General features: G+C 44.5%; 1 protein-coding gene and 1 long non-coding RNA gene across 2 annotated transcripts in view; both read right to left on the bottom strand.

Annotated features, from left to right (window-relative positions):
• The window catches only part of LOC309349192, a 611,395-nt gene that overhangs the window by 193,715 nt on the left and 403,937 nt on the right, over positions 1-13,743 (bottom strand). The gene's annotated exons all lie outside the window — the stretch shown is intronic.
• HAS2 (hyaluronan synthase 2) overlaps positions 3,445-13,743 on the bottom strand; it is a 41,587-nt gene continuing 31,288 nt past the window's right edge. Inside the window, exons 3-4 of the mRNA XM_081874365.1 lie at positions 8,110-8,211; positions 3,445-5,073 (exon numbers count right to left, since the gene is read on the bottom strand). Of these exons, the coding sequence (XP_081730491.1) occupies positions 4,144-5,073; positions 8,110-8,211 (1,032 nt within the window). The 3' untranslated portion in view covers positions 3,445-4,143. The remainder of the gene's footprint in view (positions 5,074-8,109; positions 8,212-13,743) is intronic.

Here is a 13,743-nt window from a genome sequence, read left to right as displayed (position 1 = left end):
CTTGTTCTGCCCAGGAGCCAACGCATAGACGGAGAGCTGCAGCTCTTCAGCATTGACCCTTGGAACCGCCCACCCGCCGGCTCGCGCATGCACCCTATTCGGTTTTCCCGCTGCTGGTTGACTCGTGCAGGTGCCCTGTGTACGGATCGGTCTTCTGCCTGCCTGCGGATTCCTGCAGCGGCTCACCATGCAGCTTGCTTTCATAGTTGCTCTCGCCTGTACAACTAAAAGAAAGCTCAACAACTTCAATCCTTAAAAAACGCTCAAGAACTTTGGGGTAAAATCCTAAAAAAAAGGGTAGGCTGTCTGAATTGTGCATTGCTTTGTAACAATTTGTTGGGTCTCTGGACCGTAATAAAGATTAATTGATTGATTGATTGATTGGGAAAAAACTCAGCAACTTCGGCTGGCCCTCATGCATGTTCACTTCATCAAATCTGGCCCTCTTTTTTGGACCCCACTGGTCAAAAGTGACTATGGGGTTGCGGCGCTCATCTCGCTTTTCAGGCAGAGGGAGCCGGCATTTGTCCACAGTCAGTTTTCCAGGTCATGTGGCCAGCATGACTAAACCGCTTCTGGTGAACGGAGGAACGTGATGGGTGCCAGAGTGCACAGAAACACAGATTATCTTCCCGCCACAGCAGTACCCATTTATCTACTTGCACTGGTGTGCTTTCAAACTGCTAGGTTGGCAGGAGCTAGGACACAGCAATGGGAGGTCACCTCATCGCTGGGATTCGAACCGCCGACCTTCTGATCAGCAAGCCCAAGAACAGGGGTGGGCAAGGCTTACTTTGCCTGGGCCGGTTCACTGCCGCGGAGCCCCCTCCGTGGGCCAGATCGCAGGCATGCGTTAGAGTGCGTGTGACCAATTTCTGGCATTTGCAACTGCACAGACGCGATTTCTAGCGCTGCAAAAGCGAGTCCCTGCGCCGTGCGGTGCTGGTTTAGCACAGCGCATGGGGACTCGCCAAGTGGATGGCTCAGTTCCGGAGCGGCTCGGGGGCCGGTAAAATGACCCCCATGGGCCGCTTTTGGTCCCTGGGCCTTAGGTTGCAGACCCCTGCAAAGAGGCTCAGTGGTTTAGATCACATCGCCACTCGCATTCCTCCACCTAGAAAAAGGTGCATCTAGCCAACAATAGGACCAGGTGAGAATTGTGATACAAATGCCATCACATTCGTATTGGTTGCATATATAAAACCAGCTGCTATGCAGGTCCTACATGGTAGATTTGGGCTCCTTTTAGAAATACATGTACGAAGCTCAGGAAAGAACACCAACTGCTCACAATCGTATCAAAAATATTTTATTTATTAAAGTAACAATTGTACTAAACAACCTATACTTGAAATGCATTGAATAATTGCTAGAATAAATACAGGCAATTATTTCAATCCTTTAAAGAATGAGAGGATTTTTATTTGACACTTGAACGTTGTTACCCCAAAGCTTTAACTTATACAATATAAATAGTTAAAAGGCAAAAGTCAAGTTTCTTTTCTTTTTTTCCCCCATTTGTGTCATTTGCATGGTTTTTTGTTTGTTTTTTTAAAAAAAGAAAATTTAATACTGATCCATTTGGTCACCAAAAAGGATCGATTTTCTCCCCCAGTTGCAAGCAAATTAAGGCAAATTTTGCGAGCAAACATGATCTCTGTATCATCAGACAAGGTAGTATGGGTGTTACACATTCCATAGCAGAAAAATCAAAGTCATATCTGCATTTTAAGGAAGACAACCACATATCCCCCAAAACAACCAGATGAGTTTCCATTCTACCACAGTGATGGCCCATGTCAAAAAGAACAAGAATAAAATATAGATCAGTATGTTGTTGATACTCTTCCGCTTTTTAAAAAAAATATTCTTAGGGATTAATATTACATTAATTGCCTATGCGGGAATTGGGGCCCATATTTTCCTCTTTTTAAAAAATGTATTTTTAGGCATTCTTACAATAATAATAATAATAAAAACTTTGATGGGTACATCATTGGGGATGGAAGGAATAACTACAGCACAGAGGTGTAGAGATTCATGTTATTCTTCCATTAGGTTGGATCCAGATTTAAGATGTAATCTAATACACATTCACCTGGGAATAACCCCACTGAACTCAGTGGGATTTTCCTTATTTTTCCGTCTATAAGATGTCCCCATGTATAAGATGCCCCCTATTTGGGGGGACTCAGATTTAAGAAAATTCCACCCTCGGTACTATCAGTGTATAAGATGCCCCCTAATATTTTATATTATTTCTTAGGGGGAAAACCTAGTCTTATACCTGGAAAAATGTGGTAATTCTGAGTTGATATGTATGGGATTCTGCTATATGTTACTCATGCTATAGCTCATTGAAATCAGTTTGGACAAGTTAAGTCAAGGTTCACATAAATCCCATTGATTTCAATGGGGCTAAAGCTTTACTTTAGACAGGACCTATCCCAATAGTTTTCTCTGGAAGCTAATGGACTGCCAATAGCTTCCATTCTAGACTGGAAAGGATTTTCTCACTGGGTTGGCATAACTCAATTTGAACAAACCAAGATATGCGACTAGGATTTCACCCATCTTTACATATTTTCTAAACTGGAAACCAAGAGTTTCACTCCGACAACACTATGTTTTCATATATATAAACACTATGTTTTCATATATATATAGCATTCGGCACCCAGGTGGTGAGATGGAAGACTGTTTTTAATGCCTATGTATCATCTGGCAGAGGGTTATAAGTTTCCTCTTACAAAAATTTTATGGGGAGGAGAAAAAGATTGCACGTATCTATCCCATTGGCCTTTGTGGGCCCAATCCCACAGAAGGTTCTCCTCCACAATTCGCACTGAAATTGGTGGGAGCTGTGCAGAACCGGAGGTGGAATTTTGGGCTCTGGATTTAACGGTCTCATTGCGACGTCAATATTTGGTTAAGTCAAACCTGGTGTTTTTGTCCTCTCACTCTAATTATTCTACTATGTGGGGCACTGGATATCTGCCCAAATGGTGCCACTGAAGTGGTTTGTGATCACTTAACGCAGCTCCCATGGATTTCAATGGGGGTCTAGGCAGGAGAATATCCTGGGGATTGTGCTATTCCTTGCGCACAAAGATTTTGCCTCCAAAAATTGACAGTGATGTTAATTTTCCCTTCCACCCCCTCAAATAAAGTCAAAAGCACACATTTAAATACTTTCACAGAAATAAACATTCATCAGTTTAAAAATACAGAGACTTTTAAAAAATTCTTCTTTCAATAGTGGGAGGGGGAAAATTCAAATCAGCAAACCATTTTCACATTGTGGGCAAGTCTTTTTCTTTTCTTTTTTAAGGAGGAGTTTCTCAAAGCCTATTTAGAGAGGGGGGAAGCGAGAGACTGTAAGAGTGGCGGGGAGGGGTGAAAATAGTGTACTTTTTGGCAGAAATATAAAATACGAGGTTTTTATTTATTTGTTTTTTTTTAAAAAAAAAGACTGGTGTAAAAAGTAAACAGAGACAAATAATTACAATTATATAAAAATACAAACCCTTGGTCATCAAAACCCTTATAAAAACTTGACTTTGGAATTACAGTTTGCAGCCTAACACACACACACACACACACACACACACACACACACACACACACACAAACACACACACCACACATGCTCACTCGCACTGCTTCCTAGGAAAAAAAGTCACAGAACAACAAGAAGGTTCATAAATTAGGTTGCAGATCCTAAAATGGGTTACCAGATCCTTTGCTTGTGTCTCCAAATCTCCCTTTCTTCCATGTCCGCCCACAGGAGCGTGGCCAATGAGGTATATAGGACGTTAACACTTTTGGGCGTACGCACAACAGAAGAAAGTGCATCGTTGGGAGACCACCCACAGGAATGGGTTGAATCCTTGTGATTTTCTTCTCCCCCCCTCCCCCACCCTTTCCCGACAAAAAGGCACAATCACATTTAATTATTATTATTATTGCTTTGGCATGGTCATGAATTCGTTCATGTTCAAGTCCCAGCAGCAGTGATCCTTTTCCCTTGATGATCTCAAGTACCACAAACGCTAGAAGGTTCGTCGTGTGACAAGAAAGATTCCATGGGCAGCAAAAGAATAAAATTTAAAAAATGGGGTTAAGGGAGGCACAGTGGTTGAATCATACATCAAGCACCATGTCGTACTGTTGTTCCTTCTTCCTCCTTCCGCATTTGGTGATGAGGACCAAGTACAAAGTCAAGAGCATCACCCAATAGCAGGCGTAAAGTATCGTACCAATGATTAGCACGGTCTGTTTTGATTCAGTGAATGGCTTTTTGGATTCCTTGTATATCGTGAAAATGACGCCGCCCAAGAGGATTGTAAACCAAATGGAGACTGGGATGAGTCCTATGAAGTTGACCACGATGGTTTTCCGGCCCGACGTGCCCCAGCCTGCTTTGTTTATGGTGGCGATGGCAAACATCTTTGCCGGCAGTAAACTGGACATGTACAACACTGAGTAGAGAGACATGAAAACCATGACAATGTTCCCTCTAAGGCAGCTAGCAAAGGAAGACTTGATAAGGCCCACCAGCTGGACTGTCAACAAGAAAAGGAGGATGTTCCACAGCTTCCCCCGGTAGAAAAGCTGGATGACAGTGGCAATGAGGAAGAATGGGAAGAAGCCAGTGATGACAGCCTCGTAAGTCATCCACAAGTGATGCTTGTGGAACCACATTGCATTGTATAGCCACTCTCGGAAGTAGGACTTGCTCCAGCGGGTCTGTTGGTTCAACCACCTGAGATATTCGATGGGCGTTTCGGTAAGGCACTTGGACCGAGCTGTGTATTTCGTTGCATAGCCAAGGCTCAGGACTCGGTTGGTGAGATGACGGTCGTCTCCAAAGCTGCACTGAGATCCCATGAATTCTTGATTGTACCAGTCTTCCACAAATTCGTGGAGCAAGGCGTTCCTGTACATCCCCAAGGGCCCGCTGATGCACTGCACACAGCCAAAGTAGGACTGGCAGGCCCTCTCGATGTTAAACGCCATCCAGTATCGAACGCTGCTGAGAAAGGAGATCCACGAGTCGTACTTGTTCAAAATCTGCAAGCAGCAACAATGAAAAGGAAGTTTTAGCAAGAAAAAGAATATGCAACTGTGTTTTTTTAAAAAAATCAAAACCCATAAAGTATATGTCATAAAATACTGCCATTCACATTTTTTTCCATTTTTTATATTTTGACATAGTAATAATCAAAGAAAAAAGAATAAAAATGTGCACCCCACCACTGAGACCATTAACAACCAACCTCCCAAAATTCCAACACCTCTTGCGATGGTTTGACCCCTTTCCATTTTAACAGTACAAATTCTACAAACACCCTCCATATCTCCTCATAATAATTTCACCTGCATATTCCCTGCCTTACCTTAATGGCACATGTTAATTTATCATTAATAGCTATATCCCACACCTCTTTATGCCATTCTTCCATTTTATATTCTGCTTTCCCCTTCTACTTCCTACCTAAACAGCTGTGTGCAGCTGTCAATAAATTTGTGAGCAAGTTCTTCATAACCTGTGAACCTTCCACCTCATCGTAAATTGATAATAGTGCTACCTCTGGACTTTTGGTCAGCTTTAACCCAGCGATTTCTGTTATCTCCTTAAATACCATTTGCCAATTTTTTTTTTTTTTACATATTTATACTTCCGCCACATGTGAACATAATTCCCTGTTTCCTGGCATCCCTCCAACATAACACCGAATATCCCTTGTTTATTTGGTTTAATCTGACTGGTGTTAAATACTATCTCCAAATTGATTTATAATAATTTTATTTTATTCTTACATTATTTTTAATATTCTGTTACTCCCTCCCACCCATGTTTTCATAGAATCCTGTAATGCAAGAATCCTGCACTTCATGTTGGCTCTCTCTCACACAATACCAATGTTACCGATATTTTGTGGCAGTGGTTTTCAAACTGCGTACGGATCAGCACCATGCATTTAAAGTACAATCCTGGGAGCTGCAGTTTCCCCCTCAAGGTGCTACAAATTCCCAGCATCCTTAACAGACTACAGTTCCTAAGATTCCTTGGGGGAACCAGTGCACTTTCAATGAGTGTTGGGTGTGCTTCAAATGGATAGTGTGGCTCCGCCTTGTGTGATAGAAGACCTGGAATTGCTCAGTGCCTTATCTTGGGGTTCCTCCTACTTCCAGCATCCTTCCCTCTCATCTAGACCCCAATTTTGAACAAATACTTCACTGGACACAGAATGGAACATTTGCAAGAGACCCCAAATGGCAGAAAGAACACAGGCATACATATCGTTTCCAAGTTCAGAGTCTGCAAAACCAACAAAGTTCCCCAGAACAAGGTACTCTGGTTTCTGTACATTTCTAGACTCCGGCTTTTTCCAAGGTCTTGTTTATTTTACTTTGACTGCACAACTTCACTGTGATCTGCTCAAGGGGCGGGCAGAGATGTCAGGGAGCACGGGGCCCCGAGCCACCGTGTCACTCCCAGGAGAGACGCGTGGCTTGGTAAGTGCCGCCCCCTGGTGTGTGCCATTTTGTCGCCCCCTCAGGGATTACACCACACCCCCTGCAGCCCCCTTCCTACGCCCCTGCTCATTGACACCAAGCACAGCCAGATCAGCAGCTCACTCCATCCTGATCACCCATCTCTGTCTTATGCTCTTTCCTAATCATGTTATTTTACCCCTATATAATTAGAATCTGAACCTTGCCCTCCTGAAATGCAATGACTGATTCCAAGAGTCAAAGCTTCATGTGGACTATATTGTGTAAGAATTAGGCCTGGCAGCACTGTAATCGGCACACTCTATTATCTTGTCTCAGCCGGTCTTTTGTGCCCTTTACATTGGGGCCCATTTTATCTATACAGGCCCCAGACAGAGTTGTTCCACCTGGCCTTTGGCCTTTGGCTTGGAATCAATTTGATTCCCTCCCCCTCTTCTTTTTTCCTTTCTCTTTCTGTGATGGAACTCCTATTTGGAAACTTCCCTGGCTTTTTTCTGGCCCATGTAGGACCAGTCTGAATAGCTAGCCTTGGTGAAGACTTGACGTTTTCATGCCCCAAAAAAGTTTTTGATTTGAGTTTCCACTGAAAGGAGGCTGCATTTTAATGTTTTGATGTTTTAATATTGTATTTTAATCTTGTTTTTTAAGTTGTATTTCGATCAATTGTTTTATATCGGGTGTTAGCAGCCCTGAGCCTGGTCTTGGCTGGGGAGGGCGGGGTATAAATAAAATTTATTATTATTATTAGGTTTTTCAGATTAACAGAAAAGCTCAGTTATCCAAGCCCCAAACCATCTGAAGGTGGGGAAGGATAGGGATGTGTGCTTTTTTAATGTTTAATGTTTTATCATGTTTTTAGATATGTTGGAAGCCACTCAGAGTGACTGAGGCAACCCATTCAGATGCGTGGGGTATAAATGCTAAACCAGTAATAATAAATATTATTACGGAATAGGACGTCCCTATTTTCATTGGAGAAATGTTGGAGGGTACATGGCTCATGTACAGACAATGACCAATAAGGACATGTGACAGGGTATGGAAGTGGCTGGAAAAGGAGGCAGAAAAGGGGGTGTGAGTGGGCTTATGTCATGCACAATGACCCAGAACACAACCCTTGTGCAGTGGCGTAGCGTGGGGGGTGCAGGGGGGGGCGGCCGCACCGGGCGCAACATCTGGGGGTTAGGGTTAGGGGGCGCAAATCCACGGGTTAGGGGGCGCAAATTACTTGCCTTGCCCCGGGTGCTGACAACCCACGCTACGCCGCTGCCCTTGTGCAAATCAGGGTTGTCTGTATTACCATGTCCTACTCGGAATGAAATAGCAAGCATATTGTAAATGCATGAACGGTGGCATCACATAGGAATGTCTTCTGTGCAAAGTTCATGGATCAATATTCCCAAATCCAGCCTAGATATCCAGTGGCTTCTGGATCAATGCATCCACTATAGGAGAAATGTTCACAGTGCACATAAAATATGCATGTGACTTCCTGCGTGACTATCAATCTTCACTTGCAAGGGAGCACATAGAGGTGGCCCTAAATTTACAGTCTTTGATGCAGAGTTTGAAAATTGCTATATTCACCTGCACATCTCCCCCAACGCCTCCAACCATTGGATCTTCTTCTAAAACCTTGACCATTTCTACCGATGAAGCTGGATCAAGCATTGTATCAGAGTCGCAAACCTGTCCACGAGAAAAATAAGTAAATGTGGAATTAATAAGGGAACCAGAGTCAGCACTTCCGAAAACTATGTGTTTCACAATTGGTGTGTTTTGAAACAAATCCTATCAAGCAAATCACAGGTTGTGGAACCCACACTGGCAAAGCTTAGCAACACTTAGAAAACTTGAAAAAAGGTCACCCCATTCACACAAGGGGATGATGCCTTTGGCAGATTTCAATTTTTAACTGCAAATTTCAACTATGCACTTTTTCACATTGTAAGGCTTAAAGATTCTCTTTGTTCCCTCACATCTGACTCCGCTCGCTCTAAAACACTTCCCACCGGAATCTGCAGTTTTCCCCCTTTTAAAGCCTGTTTGTGTCAGGCTAGCAGGCATACCCTTTAAATGTAACAGCCGTTGTGTGAGTACTGTGGCTATAAAGAAATGTCTGTTCTCAGAATCAGAGGTATTTATTTTATTTGCGCATTGGATCAACTTCTTTGAACAAGGACCGTGTTCATGAGATGGGGCATGGAGAAGTGTGTGTGTGTGTGTGTGTGTGCTGGGGGGACGACTTTGCGGGTGTTCTGCACTTTTCCTGATCCCATTTGACAGAAGGAAACCGGATGCATTTGGTGCCCCCAGTTCAAAAGTTTCCCGCTGTCCTAAGGGGGGAATGAATGATGAGTGAACCTACAGATGCTTATAAAAATTGGCAGAGGATCTGGGAAGAAATACGATAGCCCCCCTTTTTTTTCACTCACAGAAGGTTTAGCCATTCATGTATATATGATTCCAGAAGCCGATTCTGCCAACCAGATCTCTTTGAACCTGTGTTTCATGGAGCTCTCTCATTCACAACACGCCTATAGAACTGTTTCTCATAATCGCACACTCGCATTTTATAGCATTTAATGTTGCTCTGCTTGTTGTTATTATGCTCTCGTATTGTTTCAAAAGAGACGCGGGTGGCACTGTGGGTTAAACCACAGAGCTTTGGGCTTGCCAATCAGAAGGTTGGCGGTTCGAATCCCCGCGATGGGGTGAGCTCCTGTTGCTCAGTCCCTCCTCCTGCCAACCTAGCAGTTCGAAAGCATGTCAAAGTGCAAGTAGATAAATAGGTACTGCTCCGGCGGGAAGGTAAATGGCGTTTCCGTGCACTGCTCTGGTTCGCCAGAAGCGGCTTAGTCATGCTGGCCACATGACCTGGAAGCTGTATGCCAGCTCCCTCAGCCAATAAAGCAAGATGAGCACCACAACCCCAGAGTCGGCCACGACTGGACCTAATGGTCAGGGGTCCCTTGACCTTGTTTCAAAGGATATTCTGACCTCATTTCTAGCATGTTTGAAATGTTCTGCAGGTATGGCTTTCTTCTCCTTTGAAGAGAGTTGTTGTTGAGTAAAATGATCATGGCAGTGGATGCTCACTTAAGGGCAGAAGACAGAGCAGAACCGGCCTGACCATGAGGTTGAGTGAGGTAGCTGCCTCAGGTGGCACCCCACAAGGAGCATCATCCCCGTTCTGATGCCCAGTTTTGCTGCTGGTCTCCCCAACTTCTAGGTTCACAGACTCATAGAATTGTAGCAATGCAGAAATCTCAGGTAGAGCATCCATGACTGATGGACATCCAACCTCTGCTTAAAAAGGAAGGAGAGTCCACAACCTCCCAGAGGAGACTGTTCCACTGTTGTAACAGCTCTTATGGTCAGAAAGTTTTAGTCAGAAATCTCCTTTATTGTAACTTGAAACCAGTGGTCTGAGTCCTACCATCTGGAGAAGGCGAAAACAAGCTTGTTCCCTCCTTCCATGTGACACTGAATGAATTTTCATGAGGATTGCTTTGAAAAATGCAAATCGCTGCAGAAATCTGGAGAAGCAAATTTAATATTGGAAAAACGAGCAATGGAGAGAATTGAAATTGAAAGTTCCTTCCACCCACTAATTGTTGCAAATGTTTCTATTCTAAGCCTTCCCTCTAATGAACTCTGGGTAACATTCACTTGGGTCTATCCTTCCTCCCCAGTTATCCTCAAAACAACCCTGTTGAGCTGACCAGTCATGACTGTCCCAAGGTCACATAATGAAACTTCGCAGCTCAAGCAGGAATTCAAACCCAGGCCTTTTATCACCAACTTCACCAGGAGCAGGTCATAGACCTGACAGTGACCAATAGGTCAAGGGACAGAGCCAAGGGTGGTGCCAATAGGTTATAGGGGAGCCTGCTATAAAGAGTGTTGATTAATATTTCTGACTCCCATTCATTAGCTTCCCAGTTAGACCAATAGATTACTGGGTGGCAAGCAGTTATATTCACAGCTGGCATGAAAGGCATGAATACTGAAATATGAATGTAAATTCACCTTTCCCATTCACTAGATCTACAAATGTGTACTCTCTTCATTTAGAAGTGGGGGGGGGGGAGAGAGAGAGAATTACAGTCATTTGCATAAGGGCTTAGAGACCATTAGAGGTGCCTTTTTGTCCATCTGGCAACAAAAACAGCTTTCAAAATGCTGATAAGGGGAAGAACCAGTTAGGGTTGTTAGTGCACCACAATGTGGAAATTATGCTTTGCCTTGGATGTCAGGTATGTCATGCGGCAGGTACATTAACAAGCAAGCTCTGTGAAGCATTGGGTAGCCATATTCCCTGATATTTATGATAAATCTCACTTATTTGAAAGAGCTAATGTGGTGTCATAGGACCTGGGAGACCAGAGTTCAAATCCCTATTTTGTCATGGAGCTAGGAAGAGGAAAAATCTGCCCATTTTGGTTTCTCTGGGTGTCCCACCCCCATTTTTTTCAGTCTTAAGTTTGGTTCTCCCCATTTCAAAATCGGTTAACATTTTTTTAAAATCCTCATGAAAAATTGTAAGCATTTTAGTGCAAATTTCTCCAGATAAGCACAGTTTTTGTACACCCTTCTCCTCCTATGCATGATTTCACAACGCTGTTTTCTCCAACAGAATGTTATGTTCCCATGCTATTTTCACTAATATAGAAATTTATATCCACACTTTACTCTAGAATATGCATTTTTGTACAAACTACTTGGTGGGAGAACTGCGTTGCAAAATTCAGAGTGGTGGGAATTACAGAGGACAGCTGTGTTTCGGTTTGTGTACCGTTTCGCAAAGTGCAATTTACGTAAGTTCACCTTTAAATGATAACTGAATTCAATATTTTCCCCATCCCTACCTTGGGCTTAGGACGCAGGTGGCGCTGTGGGTTAAACCACAAAGCCTAGGACTTGCTGATGAGAAGGTCGGCGGTTCGAATCCCAGCAACGGGGTGAGCTCCCGTTGCTCGGTCCCTGCTCCTGCCAACCTAGCACTTCGAAAGCACGTCAAGTGCAAGTAGATAAATAGGTACCACTCCGGTGGGAAGGTAAATGGCGTTTCCATGCGCTGCTCTGGTTTGCCAGAAGTGGCTTAGTCATGCTGGCTACATGCCCCAGAAGCTGTACGCCGGCTCCCTCGGCCAAAAAAGCGAGATGAGCACCGCAACCCCAGAGTCAGTCACGACTGGACCTAATGGTCAGGGGGTCCCTTTACCTTTACCTTGTGCTAGTCACCGACTCTCAGCTCAACCTCCCTCACAGGGTTGCTGTGAGGATGCTATGGAGAGTGGAAGAACCATATCTGCCACCTAGGCTAGAAATGAAATTATTTATAGTGAATCAAAACATTAAAAAGCCCTCTTTGGTTGTTGCTTAAAAAAACCCCAACAACACTTCTTAAAAACTCTCCCTCCCCCCTTTGCCAGATGTATTGCTGGGATCCGAGGCCATGATTCATTTTGTGAGAAACTCTGAGGCACTCATATGCAAACAGATGCTCTTGCTGCTCAGAAAGAGCATCTCAAAGGATTGGCAGAGTCCGCGAAAATGGAGAGATTTTAAAGCCCTATAAAAACTTGTTAAGAAGCAGGGGGAAGGCGGCGGTGGCTGGGTGGGGAGGAGGAGGGGAGCTTAGAAATACAAACAGGAGAGATCCCTCAGCCAAAGAGTGTTGGCTTCATCCTTTACAGCTGCATTACCTCACTCAAGGCAAAAGCTTGGCCTTTAAAGCCTCAGTGACACCGTTCACTTAAAAATGAATTAGGCAGCACCCACCCACCCCCTTTGCAAAGTACAAGCTGCAGGCAAGGATTATTTGCCAGCTGGGCTGCATCTGACATAGACATACCCCCCCCCTTCCTTACTAGGCCTGGTAAAATGGAAGGGGCAAAAAGCTTACAAACAAAGAACTAACTCACGCAGGCTACTTGTATTTATAATTGCCGTTGAGCTTTGGGGAGGAATACATGGGCGTGGGTTGCCCCCATTTTATCCTTTCAGAGAGGTAGACTGGGGCCAAGAGACAGAAAGAGGGAGGGAGGGAGAAGAATGTCCCAATAGGCCACATTCAATAGTACCATGATACCACTTTAAACCATCATGGCTTCCCCCAAATAATTATGGGAGCTCCTTGTTGTGGGTGTTGCTGTTTAAGAGGCCTCTACTCCCCTCACAACCGAGCCACAGTTTCTCCTGGTTATTAAGCCATTCTGAGATCTGTAGTTCTGCAAGGGGAATGAGCGTCTCCCAACATCTCTCAGCACCCGCAACAAACTAAAGCTCCTAATATTCTTTGAGGGAAGCCATGAGCATTTACTAGTGGTGCTGTGGTCTAAACCACTTGGGCCTCTTGGGCTTGCCGATCAGAAGGTTGGCGGTTCAAATCCCCGCGACGGGGTAAGCTCCCGTTGCTCAGTCCCAGCTCCTGCCAACCTAGCAGTTCAAAAGCACGTCAAAGTGCAAGTAGATAAACAGGTACCGCTCCGGCGGGAAGGTAAACGGTGTTTCCGTGCACTGCTCTGGTTTTGGTGTTCTGTTGCACCAGAAGTGGCTTCGCCATGCTGGCTACATGAACCGAAAAAACTGTCTGCGGGCAAATGCCAGCTCCCTTGGCCTGTAAAGCGAGATGAGCGCCACAACCCCAGAGACATCTGCGACTGGACTTAACTGTCAGGGGTCCTTTACCTTTTTATAGAAGTTTTACATATACAGTGGTACCTCTCTGTTGGTTGCAAACAGGATCCGTTCCGGAGCCCCATTCGCAACATGAGCAGAATGCAACCTGTGTCTCTGCGTGCGCAGGTCGTGATTTGCCGCTTTTGCGCATGCAAGTGGCGTCATTTTGAGTGTCTGTGCATGCACGAGCAGCGAAACCTGGAAGTAACCCTTTCCGGTACTTCCGGGTCACTGCAGGACACAACCTGAAAAGATTTAACTGAAGCAAACTTAACAAGAGGTATGACTGTATGGTGTAAATATTGGCCCCCAATGAGCTTCAGGGCTGAGTGAGGATTCAAAAGCTGATGTCTGCTACCAAAGTTCAGGGCTCTTCACTTTGGAGGAATGCAGATAGGCAGGTCCTGGTGTGAGGCATTTGTGGCACAAAGACACTGCCACAGATTGACACTGTGTTGGGTGTTCAAGGGACTGGGGTGAATTCTGTGTGGCAGGTGACTCCCAGACCCTAATGACTGTGGTAGGGCCACTGAA

This window comes from Podarcis erhardii (assembly GCF_964252035.2).
Source record: "Podarcis erhardii genome assembly, chromosome: 8".
Classification (NCBI taxonomy): Eukaryota; Metazoa; Chordata; class Lepidosauria; order Squamata; family Lacertidae; genus Podarcis; species Podarcis erhardii.
The sequence above is the reverse complement of the archived record's forward strand: the minus strand, read 5'-3'. Positions and strand labels throughout refer to the sequence as shown.